The sequence below is a fragment of the Corylus avellana genome, chromosome 7 (genome assembly GCF_965113065.1).
Source record: "Corylus avellana chromosome 7, dhCorAvel1.hap1.2, whole genome shotgun sequence".
In the NCBI taxonomy this organism is placed as follows: domain Eukaryota; kingdom Viridiplantae; phylum Streptophyta; class Magnoliopsida; order Fagales; family Betulaceae; genus Corylus; species Corylus avellana.
In genome coordinates this window covers 10,485,828-10,509,101 of record NC_142496.1, presented here as the reverse complement: position 1 = coordinate 10,509,101, position 23,274 = coordinate 10,485,828, and the positions used below count along the sequence as shown (strand labels likewise).

The 23,274-nt window shown below is 40.9% G+C and overlaps 1 protein-coding gene across 1 annotated transcript; it reads left to right on the top strand.

The window, feature by feature from the left end:
• Window positions 1-9,790: 9,790 nt before the first annotated feature.
• On the top strand, window positions 9,791-12,176 carry LOC148584464 (uncharacterized). Its single transcript, XM_088518463.1, has 4 exons — window positions 9,791-9,968; window positions 10,136-10,571; window positions 11,252-11,732; window positions 11,784-12,176. The coding sequence occupies exons 1-4, from the start codon at window positions 9,791-9,793 to the stop codon at window positions 12,174-12,176; spliced, it is 1,488 nt and encodes a 495-aa protein (XP_088374589.1).
• The last annotated feature ends 11,098 nt before the right edge of the window (window positions 12,177-23,274 follow it).

Here is a 23,274-nt window from a genome sequence, read left to right as displayed (position 1 = left end):
TATATATAAAATAGATGTGCAATGCAGGAAAGTAACAATAAGCATCCATGTGAGTTTGTACTGATCCAGGTCGTAAGGCTCCTCCATAAAATTTCCTTGAGGTTCCATAACCTCGAATACTGAGAAAAGACCTATCATCAATTCTAAATCCAACTAAAACAAACCTAGAACATGAAAACAGAGGCTATTGGACGACTGGCAAAAGTGGCGTTTCCAGGAACGCTTCTGACCATATGTCCGGGCTCATGGCCATACGTCCGCCCAGAAGGCTCGTATGTCCAGTCTCGTGGCCGTACGTCCACCCAAAAGGTTCAGGTAGAACCTTATTTGGTTCAACCACCCTCCTATCCTCCCAAACTGGTTCTAAAGCTATCAAAAGGATTGCTAGGACCGACCTCCTATCTTAAAACAATACTTCCATTCAAAATGAAATATGCCTAACAAGAATTAAACGCTAACCCATGCTTAAACCAATATTAAAGGCAAGAACATAACTAGAAGGTACAAACTGCCAACTAAGCTAACTATGAAATGCACTTAAACAATATAACAACTAAAGAACAAGCTAAGCTTAGAAGATTACCTCCTTGAAGCGAAACCTCCAAGAATCACCTCTCCTTCTCCAAGAACTCACAAAATCCTCACAAAACACCCACACAAGGGTATTAGAGAGCCTAGGGGTGAGAATGAGGATTAAACATTGAGGGCGCTACCAACTATTCTGAAAAGTAGTGGATGTCCGGTACTATTGGGGCGTACGTCCGATACTATTTATCTAGCGGTCCAAAGGTTGTATAGCATACACCCAGGTATTAACCAAGGGTTTTCCAAAAAGTACAGTACGTCCAGTAGTCCCCCTGCGTATGTCCGGTACTATTTGCAGAGTATGGCATACTATTGGCAGAGTACGTCCGGTGGTCCCCATGCGTATGTCCACACTAAAAACAAGAGCGTACGTACAGTGGTCCCCAGGTGTACGTTCGGTCATAAAGTCTAAAATTTTCAAAATGCCCTTCCAACTGTCCCTAGTGACCCAAAGTCCAAATTAACCCTCTAACTAAGCTACCTAAGCTTAGTTAATTATTTGGGTCACTACATTCTTCCCTCCGTATAAAAATTTCATCCTCGAAATTTTGTAGCCCCAAAACATGAGAAGAAATAATAAAATAACCTTAACGCCCATAGTCTTATAAGGTTCGTGCTTAGCCCATCCTTGGGAAAAATCTTATCCCACTTGTTCTTCTGGCACTGACCTCCTTCGTCCAATATTAAGTGATTCACGATGGCATCCTCACAAGTTGTAGCAAATCCACTTGTAAGTCAGCATGGGTGTTGTAGTCGATTTTACCCAAACTATATCAATCATCATCAAACTTAATGACCCCTAAATTCAGAAAAACAAATAGCTCCACATAGAGTCAAGCTTGTGGGTATCTTTGACATGATGCCATACTTCCTAGCCGGAAGCAAACTTATCTTAATCGATTACTCTTTGATAATCCAAATGTAATGGTTACCCATAACCGTAATGGATAGGCATACAGTCCAAAAGAAATATACCATACGAATAAAATCCTTGAACCTCAATGTAAAGACATGAAAGACATTAGCTTAACTACCAAATTTGGCAGCAAGGCAACTTGCTATACCGCTAAACCTACTCTTTTGGAGATTTCTATGGGTCCAACACGATTGTCTATTACCAACATTATCGCTACAAAGACAACTAGCACTTTCGTCCATACTATCATCGGTATCATGCTCAGTCACTTCTGGGCTATCTCCTCCCATTCACCAACTAGCACTACCCATCCTCAACAACCGTGGAAGGTCGTCTCGTAAGTTATACGAAGTATCGTACTCAGTGTTTCTTACACTGTACCAGTCCTCATCAATCTTGACACTCAAGTCAATCAACTCACAGAGTGAGTAATTCAACATATAGTCCGGATCGGTGGGTATCTATGCCATAACCCTAATCAATTCTTAAACAAATGCGGATTACGGTTCCACATTAACTACTCCACTTCTCATCACGATTATGCCACAATACCTTGACGATGAGAATCGCCTTAGTATGTAGTACTTGTTCCTTCCGATCCATGATCTTCGTTGGCTCCTCGGTGTACATCAATCCTTCCCGAATCTTCAAAGGCTCACACTCCGCCACTAAGTCTAGATTAGTGATGTACTCTCTTAATATCGAGAAATAAAAAACATCATGTGTTCCCACCAAGTCTAGGGGTAAGGCAACTATGTATGCCAATCTCCCCTTCCTTCCCAAATCGCATCACTCCCCTCATTGATGATATCTTAAGGAACACATGACCTCCTACTTTGAATTCTGAAGGTCATCCCCAGTTATCGGTGTAGCTCTTCTGCTGACTCTAAGATACATTCATCCTTTGTCTGATGGTAAGCACTTTGTCACGAGTATCTTAAATCATTTCAAAGCCCAACGTTTGTCTCATTCCAACATTGCCCCACTACAAGGGTGATTGAAATGTACGACCATAAAGTGCTTCGTAAAGCGGCATTCCAATAGTCTCCTGTACTTAATATTGTCGGCGAACTCGATCAAAGGTAGGTACTAAATCCAAATACCTCTGAAGTCCAACACGCAAGCCCATGACATGTCCTCCAGGATTTGGTTAGTCTGCTTCGACTGACCATCTGTCTATGGGTGGAAATCGGTACTAAACTCCAATTCTGTCATATTCTCGTCCTTGTACATCTTGGCACTTACAGGATGTACAATATATGGAGAATGATGAGCCTTGCTCATGATCTCCTTTCTTAATCCTTCGTCCTCCGACACACACTTATTTGAAATTGGTGAGCGGCCCATCATCCTTAAGGCAAAACCCTTGTGCCTTAGCAACTGCTTGACCCTGGTGCACTCAGGGTCCTCCAACTGAGTGGCTTTAATCCTAGCAAGCAATACCCACCAAGTCAGACAAGCGTGCAGGCGCATCCTCATCTATCACTCTTACTCCCATTCTAGCGAATTGCATAACCAATTAGGGTTGGGAAATTCCAAGAGCGGCAAGCTCTACCGTTGACTTCCTACTTAATGTATCAGCTACTACATTATCCTTGCTAGGATGATAATTGATTTTGCGATCACAATCCTTAGATTAGCTCTAGCCACCTCCTTTGTATCCACAGACAACTGTACCCAAGAGCTCCTTAGTCCATTCAGGTATAGAAAGATCCTGTAGAATCTCTTAGCTCATATATACAAGATACGAAGGTATAAGATTCACTAATTGCCCTTTACCAAAATCCAAGTTCAAGACTATCATGCATTAACATCCTTCTAATGGGCAATTAGCAAAATCAGGAATCTTATCATCACACATCAACATAGCATAACAAGCATCATGCATTAACAAACCTCTTAGTTAATGTTACACTTTTAGGTCCAAAACCTCAAATCAAGTGCAAGTACAAAACAAAATACAATTGGTTGATGTCAGAGTATACATCCAGTAACCCAGCCCCTAACAAAGCGAATCTGCATGCCTTAAACAATTCTAGTGGTTAAGCTTATTGACAAGTACCAAAATATTCATATTTTAACTATTAACTTATATTTGTTAATTCCTTAGTTTGTTAGTTTGTGCTATTTTACTTCATTTTTATATTTTCTTTGTTTTATAAGTTTTTGGAAGAAAAGAAAGCACTCCTGGAAGTATCGGGCTTAAATGACAAAATTAAGAAAAAGCTAGAAGATTTGAAACAAGCAAAAGCATTCTAGTAGTGCGATCAATTGCATAGGACCTGCGATCGAGCGCACTTCCAGGGAGGTCCAGACGTGAAGAGCAAGGCGTGCGCTCATGCGCACAAGAGAAGACTCGATCGCATTGCGATTTAGCGCAGAAGACATACGATTGATCATAAAGGTGCGATCAAGCGCACACGGGCTGCGATCGAGTGCACCCGTACGCTGTAGAATTCCAGAAGCTGCGGCCAGACTTCATTTGCTTTCCATATTAGGGTTTTTCTAATCCTAGCTGCACTATGACTAAACCCTACGATTTTAATAGGGTTTCTAGGTTTTCTAGAGTATTCCTAAGCCTATAAATAAGACCTCTAAACCTTTAGAATAATCATCCTCGAATAGACACAACTTTGGGAGAGGAATTTGGAGGCTACTTCTAGGAGCAGTTTTTGGTTCTTTCTTTCCCTTTTCTTTTTAGTTTTATTTTAATTATGTGTAACTAACTCTTTAGTAGGACTAGATTGAAGCTCTAATTATATTTATTTGATATTTCAATATTGGCACCTTTATGATAATCATATTGTGTTGCTTAACTTGATTAATTCCTGTTTTCTTGAATTCCTCATATGTGTTTGTCTGATCAACATATGCATGTGATATGGACTAGTTAATTAAATCAATTTGGATGATCGAGTCCTAGGTTTAATAAGAGTATCAAAAGAAATCCACACCGGGTTCTTGGGTTAATCAACATGGGGAACCGGGAGTAGACACCCATGCCCTAGGCCTCATGTGTTTGTCAATTTCCACAACTTTATGCTTTCTTATAGAACAACTTAGTAGACACCCATGCTAAATCCTTTAAGAAATAAAATAATTAGAGTAGACACTCATACCTAATTCGTTGCTTAGGGAGATCAATAGCTTAAGGAATAGACACACATACCCTTAGGTTGGCAAACATTAGGTATTTATAATATGATTGGATCATTGGCATATTGTTATATTATTTGAGCATGATTAGTGGTAGATAACAAAGCCCTACATTTACCTTATCTTTATCTTTATTTCTTTTCCTTAGTATCAATATCAATCTTGTGACAATTTTGGTATTTTAATTACTTCTAAAACAAAATCAACAATTTCCGTGGGATCGATCTCGTACTTGTTGCACTATACTATTATTTGATCTTGTGCACTTGCGAGTAAAACGTACTAAATATTATCTATTAATTTAGGTAGTATTTGGCATAACACTTATCCCATGTCTTGCCATCATTTCCTTCCTGGCAAACTAGTACTATTCCTTTTGGCCTGATTGCAGTTTCGAACGAAGTGTCCCATCTTTCCACATCCGTAGCACCAATTCTTCCTTGATCTGCATTTTCCAAAAGCAGCTTGCCCAACATATGGCACAAACGACTCTGTTTCTTGCTAGACCACAACTCTTGGGGTGCCTTCCTCCTTAAGCTCCACGAGTACTCCCGATAGAACTCTTCCTTGAATCGTATCCACGTAATAGCATCCTCTCTTCCTAATTCCATCACTAGCGAGTTTCTCTTAGCATACCACCATTGCCTCGCTCCTCTAGAGAACTTGTAGGCTGCGTACTTGACTCTTTGCTGCTCAGTACAATTCATAACTCGTCGTAGTTCCTCCAAGTTCATAAGCCAATCTCTTGCTTCTCTAGAGTTCAAGTTCCCCTTAAACATAGGGAAAGGATGCTCATAAAACTCCTTGTAAGAGCAACCCTTGATTCCACTTGGAGTCCCTTCTCCTTGTACGTTGACCAAAGCCTCCATGAGAAGACTTGCCATAGTTTCCAATGCTTGGGTGGCATCCAAAACGTTCCTACTCTTTTCATCGGGCTGGGATGGTCCCTTACCATCGTTGCTCCCAATGTCATTGTATCTTGGTCGCGATGACATCTCTGCAGTCACAACGATCATCAGCCCCTTCTTCAAAGCGCTACGTCGAGTCTTGCTTAAGACGTCAAACCTAGTCGTAAACCTATCCTTACTAAGGGCCTAAACTACTACCACCTTATCCAAAGTCCTAATGTAGATCTAAGCGTAAGACCGTATGTAACTATCTTAGTGCAGATCATTTAATCTCCAAATTTGCATCATCAAGGCGATCCTAGTCCTGACTTCAATACCGTAACAAATTCCTAAGATCTCGAGTCCAACATCCACAAGATCATAGGTATCAAAACTTTGTATCCCCTGTATACATTAAATCAATCCTATGCTCTGGTAGATCATCTCCTAATACCTAATAGATTAATTCCTATAGTCCGCGGAGCCAAAAACTCTAATAAATCTGCACCTAATACTTAACAGATCAATTCCTATGGTCCGAAGAGCAACTGCTCTGATACCAACTGTAACGCCCCAGAAATTAATTAACTGGTTATTAACTCCATGGTTCGTCTCCCAGCTTTATCCCTCACGGGACAAGACTCAGGGACCTCCACTCTTCGAAAAGAGAGGAAAGTATTAAAGCTCTATAAACATTAATCATTATAGCATCTACCAAGGAACATCAAAGTAGCTGAAATCATCCTATACACATCAGCGTTACAAGGGATCTATGCCATATCTTAATATGCAAGCATACATCAAAGCTCTTAAGTCTACAGCATAACTCATAAGTACTAGTTAACATGAGCACTCGCCTAAGCTTACAATAAGTCCCCAAGCATCTCCTCGATCGAATCCTCCAAGATAACCGGATGCTTCGCAGTATCCATCTTCTGCTAAACTATTTATAACAACATATTTGTACATATGGAGAAATAGGAAAATAATACAAGCATAAGTCTGACGACTTAGTAAGTATAAATGCACATGACGTCCCTGTCATTACATGGTGAACTTAGTTGTTTATAAAGGACATGCAACATTATGAGATGACAGCTTATTATGGATGTGATATAGATATAATATATACTTATAATCATGAGTAACAGTAATAGTTCAACTGTATAGTCTACCCGAAATATTATCCCTTCTCAGTAGGGTTGGCCCTGTCCCTAGGGACCTGTGATACAACATCGGTGCCCTGAATATTGTACGCTACCGTACATAACATTACTGGCATGACCGAGTCCGACCTCGGGTGGCCCATACCACTAATGATGTCTATCATGTAATGACCATCCATTAGGGAATGGTTGCGCCTGGTCACAAAACCATTGGATCCAAAGCCCACTCACACACACATTTGACCATAAAGTTAACCTGAATAGTAAGTCCATGGTTGTTATCCCGCACGTACCATTGTACCATGTCATACGATGCAATTAATCTTATCAGTCCTTTACATGCATAATTTTACAAGCCTCATTGTTATCTTATTAATCAACACATGTTTTCACAAAAGAGAGTTCACAGTAGTTCCAAAATGTATTTCATGAGAGTCGCAAAATATGCATGTTTGATATATATAAAATAGACATGCAATACAGGAAAGTAACAACAAGAATCCATGTGAGTTTGTATTCACCCGGGTCGTAAGGCTCCTCCATAAAATTCCCTTGAGGCTCCATAACCTCGAATACTGAGAAAAGACATATCATCAATTCTAAATCCAACTAAAACGAACGTAGAACATGAAAACAGAGGCTCTTGGACGACCAGCCAAAATGGCGTTCCCTGGAACGCTTTTGATCATACGTCCAAGCTCATGGCCGTACGTCCATCCAAAAGGTTCAGGTAGAACCTCATTTGGTTCAACCGTCCTCCTATCTTCCCAAACTGGTTCTAAAGCTATCAAAAGGACTCCTAGGACCTCCTATCTCAAAACAATACTTCTATGAAAAGGAAATATGCCCAACAAGAATTAAACGCTAACGCATGCTTAAACCAAGATTAAGGGCAACAACATAACTAGCAGCTATAAACTACCAACTAAGCTAACTATGAAAAGCACTTAAACAGTATAACGACTAAGGAACAAGCTAAGCTTAGAAGATTACCTCCTTGAAGTGTTGTGCCAAATACTACCTAAATTAATAGATCATATTTAGTACGTTTTCACTCGCAAGTGCACAAGATCAAAACAATAGTATAGTGTAGCAAGTACAAGATCGATCCCAAGAGGATTGTTGATTTTGTTTTAGAATTGATAAAAATATCATGTTGTCACTAAATTGATATTGTGAAGAAGAAATAAAAATATATAAAGATAAATGAAAAGGTAGGGCTTTGATATCCACCACTACTCATACTTAGATAATATAACAATATGCCAATGATCCAATCATATTATGAATACTTAATGTTTGCCAACCTAAGGGTATGGCTGTCTACTCCTTAAGCTATTGATTTCTCTAAGCAACGAATTAGGCATGGGTGCATACTCTAATTCTTTTCTTTTTTAAAGGATTTAGCATTGGTGTATACTAAGTTGTTCTTTAAAAAAGCATAAATTTATGGAAATCGACAAACACACGGAACCTAGGGCATGGGTGTATACTTCCGGTTTTCCATGTTGATTAACCCAAGAACCCGATGTGGATTTCTTTTACTTCTATTAAACCCAGGACTCGGTCATCCAAATTGATTTAATTAACTAATACATACCACATGCATATAATGGCCAATAACATACATATGAGGAATTCAAGAAAATAGGAATTAATCAAGTTAAGCAACGCAATATGATTATCACAAAGGCGCCAATATTGAAATATTAAATAAACATAATTAGGGCTTCAATCTAGCCCTCCTTAAGAGTTAGTTACACATAATTAAAATAAAATTAAAAAGAAAAGGGAAAGAAAGAACCGAAAACCGCTCATAGAAGTAGCCTCCAATTCCTCTTCCCAAAGTTGTCTCCTTGAAATTGTGTATTGAATTGTGAGGCTTAGATGTCTATTTATAGGGCTTAGAAGAGTCCCTAGAAGCCCTAGTAATCCTAGGAAATTCTGATATTTAAGTCCTAGTCCAATTAGGATAAAGAAAACCCAAGTCCAAATTGGAATAGGATTCGTCCAGAATTGTATTCCTATCTTGCGGGGTGATTTTGGCATAGTGGCAGTCCGAATTAGGAAACTATTTTATAATGATTTGTAGTATTTTGAGTTAGCTTTCCAATGCCGCTTGAATCACCACAATAGGATATTTGAGCTGAAAGTTATGGTCAAAATACCGAGATGTATGCAGAATCCAAATTTGAATCCAATCCGATTTTGACTCTAATTTGAGAAATTCCGATTTAATCATTTTCTTTATTTAATTAAACTTAACCACATCATATAGGTCATCTATTATGATTGGTTAAGCATAACCATATCTTCTAGGTCTTCCCAATTTGCCCTTTAAGCTTGGAATTTTTCTGTAAACACTTTCTTTTCTTCCAAAAACCTATAAAACAAATAAAATACAAAAAAGGAAATAAAATAGCATAAACTAACAAAACTAAGGAATTAACAAGTATAAGTTTAAGGGCTAAAATATGAATATTTTGGTACTTATCATGAAGCGAAACCTCCAAGAATCACGTCTCCTTCTCCAGGAACTCACAAAATCCTCACAAAACACTCATACAGCAGTATCAGAGAGCCTGGGGGGGAGAATGAGGCTTAAACATTGAAGGTAAAGGAGTATTTATTGGTGAGAAATGCTGAGGGCGCTACCAACTATTCTTAAAAGTAGGAGACGTCTGGTACTATTGGGGCGTACGTCCGGTACTATTTATATAGCGGTCCGAAGGCTGTAGTGTACATCCAGGTATTAACCAAGGGTTTTCCAAAAAGTAGAGTACATCTAGTAGTACCCTTGCATACGTCATGTACTATTTACAGAGTACAGCATACTATTGGCAGAGTACGTCCGGTGGTCCTCTTGCGTACGTCCGCACTAAAAACAAGAGCGTACGTATGGTGGTCCCCGGGCGTACGTCCAGTCAGAAAGTCTAAAATTCTCAAAATGCCCTTCAAGCTATCCCTAGTGACCCAAAGTCCAAATTAACCCTCTAACTAAGCTACCTAAGCTTAGTTAATTATTTGGGTCACTAGAACGGTTCTTTGAGCAACTTTTCACTTCAGGTGGTGCGGAAGGGATGGAAGATTGCTTGGCTACTATTGAAAATCGGGTGACTGATGACATGAATGAAAGCTTGTTGAGAACTTTTGAGGCGTCAGAGATAGATTTTGCACTATCGCAATTGCACCCTCTCAAGTCACCAGGCCCCGACGATTTTGCTGAAGTGTTTTTCCAGAAATCTTGGCCAACGATCTGTAATGAGGTATGCCATGCAACTCTTGATTTTTTGAATAAGGGTAGTTTTGATGAGAAATAAATGAAACATACATATGCCTTATTCCCAAAATAAAAAACCCTTCCCAAATTACGGAGTATCGCCCCATTAGCTTATGCAATTTTATTTATGAGCTTATATTCAAAGTACTTGCCAATAGAATGAAGCGGATACTTGCAACCATAATATCCCCAAACCAAAGTGCGTTTATTCCTGGAAGACTTATCACGAACAATATTCTGGTAGCTTTTGAGGCGCTCCATACTATGGATACAAGAATGAAAGGAAAAGGGGGATACATGGACATAAAACTGGATATGAGTAAAGCTTACAACAGGATGGAGTGGGCTTTTCTGGAGGCGATAATGAGGAAATTGGGTTTTGTAGATAGATGGGCTAATTTGGCCATGACTTGTGTTCGCATGATGTCTTATTTGGTGCTTATCAATGGACAACCATATGGGCGAATAAACCCTTCTAGGGGTTGTGCCAAGGTGTCCATTGTCCCCCTATTTCTTTATTTTATGTGCGAAAGGTTTCATGGCGATGCTCAACAGGGCGGAAAGGGAAAGGGGATTCACAGGTTTGCCACTAACTAGAGGAGGAACAAGGCTAAACCATTTGTTTTTTGCAGATGATAGTCTGTTGTTTTGCAAGGCCAATGTTGATGATTGGATCCACATCCAAGGAGTGCTATCAAATTATGAGAAAGTGTCAAGGAAAAAATTGAATAAGGAGAAGACTTCCATCTTTTTCAGTAGCAACACTAAGTAGGAAACGCAGGACCATATATCATTAGTTGCAAGACTCAGCTCCACGCAAAGGTATGAAAAATATGAGTTTGCCTGTTCTTATTGGTAGATCCCGAATTAGTACTTTCATTGGGATAAAAGGGAAAATCTGGGAGGGAATGCATGGGTGGGAGGAGAAATTTTTATCGTAGGCAGGAAAGGAGATTCTCATAAAAGCTGTGATACAGGCAATGCCAACCTACACTATGAGTGTATTCCAACTACCTAAAACTCTTTGTAAGAAGATAAATTCAATGATGGCTAAGTTTTGGTGGGGGCATAAGGGGAACGATTCTAAAGTAGCTTCGATGAGTTAGGAAAAATTAGGGAAGGCAAAAAAGAAGGGTGGAATGGGCTTCCGTGATCTAGAATCTTTTAATATGGCTTTCCTAGCTAAGCAGGGGTGGAGGTTGACCCAATGCCCGGATTCTTATGTGGCAAAAATTTATAAGTAAAAATACTTCCCAAACAGTACTTTTTTGGAAGCTCCTATGGGGAAGAAACCTTCATATGCGTGGCGTAGTATCTGGAATGCAAAAAAACATATACAAGCTGGTATGAGATGGAGAGTGGGAGATGGAAAGAAGATTCACATACGACAGGACAAATGGGTGAATTCTCTTACCACAAATGCTGTTCAAACCCCGATATGCATTCTTGAGGACACGGCCACTGTTAGCACTCTCGTTGATGAGATCACAAGGTGGTGGAATATCCCATTGGTAAAGGAGGTCTTTAATGGAGAAGATGTTGGGAAGATATGTGAGATTATTCTTTGTCCAAAGCCACATCCAGACAAGCTGGTTTGGGCAAGTAATAAGAGTGGGGAATTTACAGTACGGAGTGCATATCATTTAGCACAGGAGGAAAAACAAAAGGAAGCAGGTTGTAGCTCCAATTCGCAATCTCTTTGCATGTTCTGGAAAAGAGTTTGGAGGCTCAGGGTTCCAAGGGTGCTGACAAATTTTTTATGGTAGACCTGTTCTAATATACTCCCCACAAAGGAGAATCTGTTATGGCGCCACATCACTAACGATCCCCTCTATCCTCTATGCGAATCCTCCATGGAGACGACAGGCCATGTGCTATGGAGTTGTCTAGCTGCTAGGGATGTTTGGCTTGAGTGCAATAAAAAACTCCAAAAATGCATGTTTGAAGATGAAGGGTTCATGAATATTCTAGACAAGCTGTTCACCAAATTGGAGGAAATGTGCTTCATAGCAATAGTAGCTAGACAACTACAGCTAAGAAGAAACAGAGTAGTATTTGATGAGGGATTTATTCCTCCTTCTGTCCTCATCCAAAGAGCCCACGACCATTTGGTTGTGCATGAGAAGGTGCAACTGATGAATCGAGAAGGCCAACCTCTGTATGTCACCGCAGAGAGGAAAATCTAGGAAAAACCAAGGGAGGGTTTTGTCAAGCTCAATTGGGACGCAACCCTTGATTCTAAGAGAAGGGTAATGGGAGTGGGAATTCTGGCAAGGGACTGTAGAGGAGGAGTAGTAGCAGCAAAGTGCATACAAAGACCCAGAATCAATGACCCAGCAGCAGCTAAAGCGTATGGTGCCTGGGAAACGGGGGAGCTTGGCGTGCAACTGGGATTATCCCAAGCAAACATAAAGAGCGACTCCCTGGAGGTGGTGAACGCTCTTTGGCCAGCAAATGCTGGAGCAATTATGGGCACATGATCGATGATGCCAAGTCCCTCGTCCAAAGTTTTCCGGGATGGAGTATCAAACACGTGAAAAGGGAGGCGAATGAAGCTGCACATTGATTAGCCAAAATGGCTTTGACCTTGGTAGAAGATGTTTGTTGGAAGGACCAAATTCCCCCATGCATTAGGGATATTGTAATTGCAGAACAAGGAGTTTTGGCTTATTGAAATTTTGGAATCCCAATTAAAAAAAAAAAAAAAAAAGTGAAATTTCTAGGGGGCTTGAAGGTATGAAATGATTTCATTTTGGATTTGTTGTGTGTTTGTGAAGATGGAAGATTTTAAGTCAAGTCTTGTCAATTAAATTTAAAATAAGGAAGTTATGGTCCTCACAAGCTCAACATGTGAAACTGTCTAACAATATGTAGGTCCAAATTTTGTTGGACTGTCTAGATAGGTTAACGATCACATTAGAACACGATTTTTTGGATATGTTACAAACCAAAGGTTGAAGCACATTTAGGATTAAGCTTGCATTTTAAAGACTGTGTTTTGCGCTTAAAGAATAGAATGATTCATGGTGGGTGTAATAAGCGCCGAATGTTGCACATACAAGCCTCTTAACTCGCTTATGTTAATTCATTAGTTTCATTATATTAACCTAAAGCCTACCTGCTTCTCATGACCAAGACAAGTCATATGAGGTTTAATATGTTATAGTCTAGATGGAGTTCCCAGTTTCATTTACGACTACGAACAACATATTTTTTAAGTTCCAAGGACCTTTAAGTATGATCTTCTATGAAACTCACACCATCACTCAAATTCAACGCATCTTAAGAATCTCACATGTATACAATCGGACAATACACAATCACACATATATGTCATGCAAGAATAAGTGTGTATGTCTACCCATAGTCTCACTTTGGCAAGTATCTTGTGAACGAGATACTACAGAATTTAGTGCTTTCAAAATCATGCCATGCTATATCTCCTTAAGAAATTCTCTTGAGAGATATCTTCTCATTTGAGATAATGTTTGCATTTCACCAAAATACCCAACACTCTTTGGTCCATGGTTGAGTTAACAACACTTTTGTTGCTCTTACAACCCCCACCCTGTTGTTTATCTTTTAAGACAAACAATTATGACAGCCTGTCAACAATCCAAAAGCATCTTAGATTTCAATTATTGACAGCACTCCTACATCATCTGAGATGATTAAGGTATTAGGCGACATAATTTCTTGATCTCAACTTGATCAAAAATTTCATGAATGCATGCTAAAACGCTTGCCTGAATGTCTCTACAGACATATTAGTCATGTTGAGCTAAAAGATCAACCTTAACTATAATAGACTCCCAGCAAGGTCTATTACGTTAAAGAATTTTCTCATGTTTGATCCCACTCTTTTAAGAAAACATCCTTAAGTACCATTTCTTTGAAGGTTTTATCCTTCCCCTCTATCTTCCTGTTTACTTGCGGATTAAATCACAATCAATGAACAGCTTTTAGGCATTCTTACAAGTATGTCAGACTTAGTTAGGGATAACAACTGGAGCCCGATCTCACATATTTGCATCCTACCAATGCATTGTCTTTCAGGATTTGATTCATGTAATAAATCTTGGCTCCCATTCACAATATGGTAATTACTAGATACTTTAGTAAATTGGGGTATATATGAATAATTTTAAAGTGCCTTCAGGTAGCGCATAAATTATTCTTTTATCAAGTATATGTGTATTTATAGAATCTCTCACTCTTTTTTTTGAATTACTTATAAGTCTGTCTTTTAGGAACTTGGTTATAAACTAACACTTTCCTAATCAAGACTTTATATTTGTAATCAAAAACCTTTAATTTTCTTTTAAAGTATCTAATAACCAATCATATCGTGAAATGCATTGTTGTCTTTAAGATATTTCCTTAAAGGAAATAAGGTAAAGTATTACAATAGTTTACTCCTTAAAATCCCACACTTTCTTTGTTTAAACAAAGATGTGTTTCCTCATAGGATATTATCCATACTATGATTTGTTATTCCCAAGAGATACTCCAACATATAACTTTCTTTGAATTTATTCAAATACTCTTATATTTGAACATGCTTGGCTATCATCAAGTGATTTATTCAATATCTCTTTTATAACATATCATAATATTCTAACCAAAGCATATCCACTTGCCAATCTTCTCCTAAGAAAAGATTCCCTTGTTCATATCATTCTCCAAGAAAATTCTAAGACTATGATCTATTAAGATCCAAAGGATCCCAGGAGTCTACCATAAACTTTTGAATCTCTGATGGATGAATAAGTAAAACATTAACATGGAAATGTATATGAGCTATTAGCCTTAAGGATAAACATAGTAATGAGATTCTAAAAACGAGTAACATACAATCATCACACTATAAGCAATAATTCACTGAACAGAACTTCAATTACTTTATTGCAATTGGCATATCTTACAATATCAATCTATCCTTTAAAAAAATATTTTCATTTTTTATATAGTATGTACTCTGATGCTCTTCATGGAATCTTCATTCCATCTTCAAACTTCATGGTCCCTGTCTTCTTTTCTTGGTTTTCTGGTTTCTTGGAATCTCTGCAAAATGAATTGCATACATGAATTAGCCAAAAATCCACACACTAGGAACTCTGGTGGATTTCTACTAAAACATGTACCCTTTCAAAAGAAGAACTTTTACCTGAACGTTTGAATGCCAGATACTTGGGTAATTTCTCAACCAGTGACCATCCTTATTACAGTAGTAACAAACCCCTTTAGGTTTGCCCTTGGATTTCTTGTGAGCTTTATTGATACCTTTGGCAAAAGGATTGCGAGTTGTCATGTACTCACTCTTCTTCTACCTTCCAGCTCTGAGCAAGAAGAGCTTTCATACACCATACTCAGACCATGGATCCACCATGCTTTCTGATGCATTACTTTTCAATTCAGACAAAGTACAAACCTTTTTGCCTTTATTACGTCTAAAATCCTCATAACATTCAATAACGGAATTTAGGATTTCAGCAATCTTGGATTGACTATCCAATCTAGTATCAAGCAAACCGAGTTCTTTCAACTTGGCCATCTGATAGTCAACTGAAACCGCCTCAGTCATTTCGGTATCACAATCTTGTTTGGGAACAATATAGTTCTTCCCAAACCTCACTTCCAGATATTCCAGCATATCTTAAGCATATTTAAAGTCTTTCAACTTCTCATAAAACTCAGGTGTTGATGATGTCAATATGAACTCTATTGCCACATCATTAACATGCTCCCACTGACTATATGTAACTATAGCGTCCTCAGTGGAGTCTAGAGTAGGCTTTTCTAGTCTCGATTGCACAAGATTGTGCCCTTCAATCATCATAGACAAGTTCTACTCTTGTCTCCAATCTTCATACAATAAATTAGTAATGATAGATATTATACCAACAGGATATACATGCAGTTCATAAGGATTATATGATTGACAAACTGAATTATTAAAGAACAATTATTAAGACATATATTTTAGCAAATCAATATGTATATGAAAACAAAAAACAAAACACAGAATATGATAATGCATCGACTACCCAATCTATGCAATTAAAAACACCCTTCGTAGGGAGCAAGGCCCATGGCCAAGGTGAGGGGCTATAACTACTATGATCTAGGCGAGATTACCATCTCATAATTAACATCCCATAATGCTAATTTCTAGTCGTCTTGCAGCAGTCTCTAACTTTAAGATAACATTGCTCATTTGGGAGATTAATATCTTAAGTCAATCAAGTGTGTACCATCAGTTAGATTCAATGTAATTGTCAAGTAACTCCACGTTAGTGTGGTCGTCATTGATACATAACCACACCTCCTCTATCCCTTGAGAAGATCCTATCATAATCTATGAAGTAAAAAACACCCTTTGTATAGAGCATGGCTCATGGCCAAGGAGAGGTGCTCCTCACATCATTCTTTGCGATAAACCTATGATGGAGACTACGAGAGTCAAGATGATTGATTCTCTTCCTACTTGATATTTTTAAGAATATGGGTTTTGACTACTTTCCACTCTAATTGGATTTCCCATCCAAATCTTATTAGTGATCCTAACTGTGTTAGGTTCCTTATCTTATTGGGCATAGGCTTCTTATTTATTAAAATAAAATTAATCCAATTACTTTCCCAAAATAGGAGCCCTAATTTATATAACACTGTTAACCCAATAACATTAGGATACCATCCTTTTTCAAGGAACTTTGTCACATATTAGGTACAAGGAGTTAAGCTCCCGCTCCTTATTTAAGGAAAAATACAAACCCCAAAACTTTACATAAATGGAAACTTTCCATAAATAGAAAATTGCCATCCAAATAGACATTATTGATCCTAACCAAGTTAGGTTAGTTTAATTCCCATTGGAATCATGCCTAGGTTTATGGAGTTCCAACTCCCAAACCAATCCTTATTTATAACTTTCCTTAATTATGATTCTTAAACATTTAAATTCCAACTAGATTGGAATCTATCATGTTTGAGTAATCACAATTTCCTTAGGAAATTATCATTAACCACAATATTTCTTGGGAAAAAGAGATCCAAAATATTAGGCTAAAGATTTTTGGATCTATACTATTAGGGTTTATGGATTAAGGTTAGGGTTTGGGAAAACCCTAAATAATCCAAGGCATAGCCGCCCCTAGGTGTGAGAAGTCTAGGTATCGCACTCCATGATTGGCAACTGGTCATCCCTACAAGTGATACCTTATTTGTGGGTTGGTGTCACGGCCCTAATGTGGCTGTGGTGTGGCAGCAGGGGCATGAGTGCTTTGCACCCCTGCTGGCCACTAAGCCAAGGCATGAAGGGGCATGCCAAGGTTGAGGATGCTGCTTGGAGAAGGCTAAAGCTTGCTGCAAAGGATCAAAGGGAGTGGCCCATGCACTGTCAAGGTGCTTGGGCATGTTGCTGTTGGCCCAAGAGCTGCTGTGGGGCGCATGGATTGCTGGGATGGCTTGTGTGAGTGGGCTGGGCGTGGCCCAGGCCCTTGTATGCTTGTCTGTCTGGACCATGGTGCAGTATGCTGCTGAGAGGGGCCACATGGCGCCCAAGATGCCTTTGAGTTATGCTGGAGGAATGCCTGCAGGCAGTGGCCACGTGGTGGCACTGTCCTGCCCAAGTGATGGTGCTGTTGAGCATGGTGTGGCTTGCTGGATCAGCCACATGGTGCCCTTGCCTTGTTCAAGAAGACCTGCTGTGCCAGGGTGCTATGATTGCCTTGCAGTGGAGTTGGAAGGCTGAAAAGTCTCAGGAAGCTGGAGAGTACAGAAAAGCTAAGAGAGAAAGCTTGGCTGTAGCTTGAGAGCTCAAAGTGAGCTGAAGGAGTACCAAGGGCAGAGAAGGCTTGTGAATGCTAGAGACTGCCGAAGTGCTGCTGGAGGCCGATGTTGCTTGCTGCTAGATAGGAGATTCTGGTTTGCTTGTAACAGACAAGTGCTGTGGAAGAGGGCCACACACTTGGGGGAGTGCTGAGTGACTTTGTAGTGAGAAACAGTGGGCTGTGTGAGAGTTTCATTGTTGTCTTGTAAAGCCTTGGTGGCTGGGTCATTCATGTATCTCTTGTAAGCCTTAGGGCTGAGTTGGTGTTGAGACTAAGGGCTCCAAAGTGTGCTGTGGACCCTAGTCCGTCCTTGTACAGATTCGTTGAGTGAATTGTAAAGGTTGGGAGGTGTTGCTCCCGTAAAAAGTAAGTGTGCTGTGCTTGTGCTGTGCTTGGCTTCCCACTAACCTCAAGTTGGTGAGGGTGAGTTGGCTGCCTAAGGCGCTGTGTGGTGCGTTGCTTAGGGCCATCACGTGGCTGGTTGAAGGTGAAAAATTAGCCCCGTGACAACTGGTATCAGAGCCTCGGCTGAGTACACAAGATCGTGGTGAAGTCATGACGGGAGGTACAACACAGAACTTGAAGGATAGGGTGGCTCGGTTGGAAGCCATTCTTGGAGTGCCAGAGGAAGAAGGTTCCTCCTCAACACTCTTTGAGCGGGTCAAGGAGGCCCAAAGGGACGTTGAGACTATGCAACAGTCCCTTGGAGAGCTGTCTTCAAAGCTTTTGCAACGGGTGGGAGAGCAACTAGACGAGCAAGCTGAGTTGCATGTCCATCGCAATGGAGGGCTATTGGAGCAGATTGCGGCCTTGCAAGATGAGATGAAGGCATTCTCAGCAAGGTATGAGGCCGAACTTGGGGTGATCAAGAAGGCCATAAGTGGGACTCCTAGTGGTGGGGAGGTCCCAAGGAAGCTGCGGGTGCCAGATCCGTTACCCTTTACTGGTGTTCGTAGTGCCAAGGAGTTGGAGAACTTCTTGTGGGACATGGAGCAGTACTTCAAAGCTGCCCATATTCCAGAAAATGAGAGGGTAAACATCACTTCGATGTATTTATCAGGTGATGCTAAGCTGTGGTGGAGGACCCGGTTGGAAGATGCTGCCAATGCGGGGAAGCCATCCATTGAGACATGGAAGGAGTTGCAGAAGGAGCTAAGGGATCAGTTCCTGCCTTGCAACACAGCGTGGGTTGCTAGGGATGCGCTGAAGAAGCTAAGACATACTACCTCGGTGCGTGAGTATGTGAAGCAGTTCAGCTCCTTGATGCTGGATATCAAGGACATGTCGGAAGCAGACAAGCTGTACAACTTCATGTCTGGCCTACAGGTGTGGGCACAACTTGAGCTGCGGAGGCAGGGAGTCAAAGATGTGGCTACTGCCATAGCTGCCGCAGATGGGCTGGTAGACTTTCACCAAGAGAAAGGTGAAGGGGAGAAGGAGCCCAAGGCCAAGTCCAAGTTCAGGGACAATGGCAAGAGGAAGCAGGGCGAGGAAGCCAATGCAGTGAGCAAAGGCAAGCCCAATGATGCTGAGAAGCTGTCCAAAGGCAAGCGGGACTTTGGTTGCTTCATATGTGGTGGACCACATAGGGCAAGAGACTGCCCAAAGAAAGAGCAAGTGAATGCTCTAAGGATCAGGGATGATCAGGAGGAGGATGCAGGAGCTGGAGTTGCTGCAAGGATGAATCCCCTCCAAGTGCAGTTAGGAGCACTACAATTGGTACCACAAGCTGGGATGGTACCACCGAGCTGTGTTCAAGTGGTGGACGCACCACGAGTGAAGGGAACAGGCCGGAAATGGAAGCTCACAAGCAAGATGAAAGTGCGTGAGCAAGAGGAAAAGAAGCTGAGGTGGCTGCAAAGGCCCAATGATACTGTGGCCAAGGCGCAGCCAAAGCATGAAAGGTTGGGTGACCAAGGTGAAGGGCACCCATCAGAAAATTTTGTGCAACCTGAGGCCATGATGGAGTTGCCTCAATTAGCTTCTGGAATGGACCGGGTGAAGGCCCCGGAGAGTTCACCCACACAGTCGACGAGGGCGTCGACTTCATCTAGTGGGGGTGGTTTGTCACGGCCCTAATGTGGCTGTGGTGTGGCAGCAGGGGCATGAGTGCTTTGCACCCCTGCTGGCCACTAAGCCAAGGCATGAAGGGGCATGCCAAGGTTGAGGATGCTGCTTGGAGAAGGCTAAAGCTTGCTGCAAAGGATCAAAGGGAGTGGCCCATGCACTGTCAAGGTGCTTGGGCATGTTGCTGTTGGCCCAAGAGCTGCTGTGGGGCGCATGGATTGCTGGGATGGCTTGTGTGAGTGGGCTGGGCGTGGCCCAGGCCCTTGTATGCTTGTCTGTCTGGACCATGGTGCAGTATGCTGCTGAGAGGGGCCACATGGCGCCCAAGATGCCTTTGAGTTATGCTGGAGGAATGCCTGCAGGCAGTGGCCACGTGGTGGCACTGTCCTGCCCAAGTGATGGTGCTGTTGAGCATGGTGTGGCTTGCTGGATCAGCCACATGGTGCCCTTGCCTTGTTCAAGAAGACCTGCTGTGCCAGGGTGCTATGATTGCCTTGCAGTGGAGTTGGAAGGCTGAAAAGTCTCAGGAAGCTGGAGAGTACAGAAAAGCTAAGAGAGAAAGCTTGGCTGTAGCTTGAGAGCTCAAAGTGAGCTGAAGGAGTACCAAGGGCAGAGAAGGCTTGTGAATGCTAGAGACTGCCGAAGTGCTGCTGGAGGCCGATGTTGCTTGCTGCTAGATAGGAGATTCTGGTTTGCTTGTAACAGACAAGTGCTGTGGAAGAGGGCCACACACTTGGGGGAGTGCTGAGTGACTTTGTAGTGAGAAACAGTGGGCTGTGTGAGAGTTTCATTGTTGTCTTGTAAAGCCTTGGTGGCTGGGTCATTCATGTATCTCTTGTAAGCCTTAGGGCTGAGTTGGTGTTGAGACTAAGGGCTCCAAAGTGTGCTGTGGACCCTAGTCCGTCCTTGTACAGATTCGTTGAGTGAATTGTAAAGGTTGGGAGGTGTTGCTCCCGTAAAAAGTAAGTGTGCTGTGCTTGTGCTGTGCTTGGCTTCCCACTAACCTCAAGTTGGTGAGGGTGAGTTGGCTGCCTAAGGCGCTGTGTGGTGCGTTGCTTAGGGCCATCACGTGGCTGGTTGAAGGTGAAAAATTAGCCCCGTGACAGTTGGACCCATGGCTAATACCCATTAAGGTGAAAATAATGGTTAGACCCATGGATCACCTTTTTGCTTAGTTATGAATTAAATTCATATCTTAGCATGTATCGTGATTAAATCACCATGCAACAAAACATCAAAACTATGAATGTAGGCATGTCTCATTGATTCAGAGCTCTTTTATAGTCAATGACAACATGCAACCATGCACTCAAATCAAGAAATGATTGATTTCAACCTAAAGTGTTTGGGGTAATTACCTTTTTCCCATCAACTACAACGCATTATCACTTTGTTTCCATGAACTGACAACCCTACTACCTGACCCTATCAAACTACCATTTTGTGCCCAAAACCCCCTTCCGTCAGTCAAAGGCGTTAACTCAGACAGTCAAACCCGTCACGTACATCTCACATGCCATCTTAAAATTTTCTATCCCATTTTTACCCACAGTAGGGTTGTCAGTTCATGAGGCAAAGTGATGATGCGTCGTAGTTGATGAGGGAAAACGTAGGATAGAAAATTTCAAGATGGCGTGTGGGGCGCATGTAATGGGTTGACCTTCTAAGTTAACGCTTTTGAGTGACGGAATGGGGATTTTGGGCACAAAATGGTAGTTTGATAGGGTCGGGCAGTAGGGTTATCAGTTCATAGGGGCAAAGTGACAATGCGTTGTAGTTGATAGGGGAAAAAGGTAATTACCCCTTTTAGTTTTGTTACCAAACATCATTAACTTTTAAAAAGTACTTAAAACATGTAATTATCAAACATGTAAGCAACTTTTCAGTAGTAACACTTTTGACAAAAGCTATATCCAAAAACTTTATTTTTCATCGCAATCCCAAACAGGCTCTTAGTATACATGATGTTTCATCTCAAATTTACATAGTAATAAAATTACATGTGCATCATTGTACTTAAAAACAAAAAAAACAAAAAAAATGTTAGGAGTATCAAATTTTGTACTAAAAATTGGGCACTAACGTAATGTGAAGCTTATTTATTAATGATGATCACAATAATTGATCAAGAAAAATTCTACCGATATCAATGAATAGGCTCGACATCATTTTGGCATTCATCTCTTGTAAAAAAATTTGTACTCATAACATTTCTCCTTAAAAAGTTTTTAACAACTCGCTCATTTTGGCAGCCAAACTCAGCAATTTTGTTGAGAAATGCTACACTTCCTAGTTTATTTTTTCTAAATGTTAGTTCCCAAGTGATGTGTTACCATCCAAAAATAGTAGAAAAAAAGAAAAGTTAAATACACTTTACCCCCCTCCCCCCAAAGTTTGAGCCAATTTTCAATTTGATCTTCAATGTTTCAATTTTTACAACGCACCCCACAAGTGTTAAAAAAAATTCATTGTGGCCCATCCATTAACCATTTTCACTTTTTTTTAACGAAAATAATGAAAAATACTAAATTACCCCTACAATTTTATTTTTTATTAAAAAAAAAAAACTCAACAAAATGATTAAAAAAAAAAATGGGGTTGGTTGTAGCCACCCCTTTGGCCATTTTGAGGGGTGACTGGCCACCCCCATCTAGCCGGATTGGAGGTGACGTGCCACCCCATGGCCCATGGGGGGCAACCCCCATTTGACCGGATTGGGGGTGGCGTGCCACCCCATGGCCCATGGGGGGTGGTCGGCCACCCCTCCAAATCGGGGTGGTTTCGATCACCCCTTTGGGGGTGGAAAGGGCCAAGGACCCCCAAATGGCCAGATCTCGCCACCCCCCACGACTCATGGGGGCTGGCCGACCACCTAGTCGGCCACCCCCAAGGGGCCAAATCGGGGTGGTTTCGATCACCCCTTTTGGGGTGGAAAGGGCCAAGGACCCCTAAATGGCCAGATCCCGCCACCCCCAATTCAACCATTTGGGAGTTGCTGAGCCACCCCCTTAGTCAATTGAGCCATCCCCAAAGGATTTGAGGGTTGTCGAAACCACCTCCATGGCAAAAGGAGCCACCCCCAATTATTATTATTATTATTATTATTATTATTATTTTGGTTTGACTTTGGAGCATTTTTGTTTGGAAATTTAAAACAAACAAAAAAATACACGTGCTTGGCACGTCACCAATTTGCGGTTAAATTAGACGAAAATTGTTAATGGATGGGCCACATTAAAAAGTTTTGAAACTTTGATAGGTACATTGTAAAAATTGAAATATTTGAGGTCAAATTAAAAATCAGCTCAAACTTTGGGGGGTAAAGTATAATTTTCCAAAAAAAAAAAAAATTGAGAAGTATAGCACTTCTCCATTTTGTTGCCAA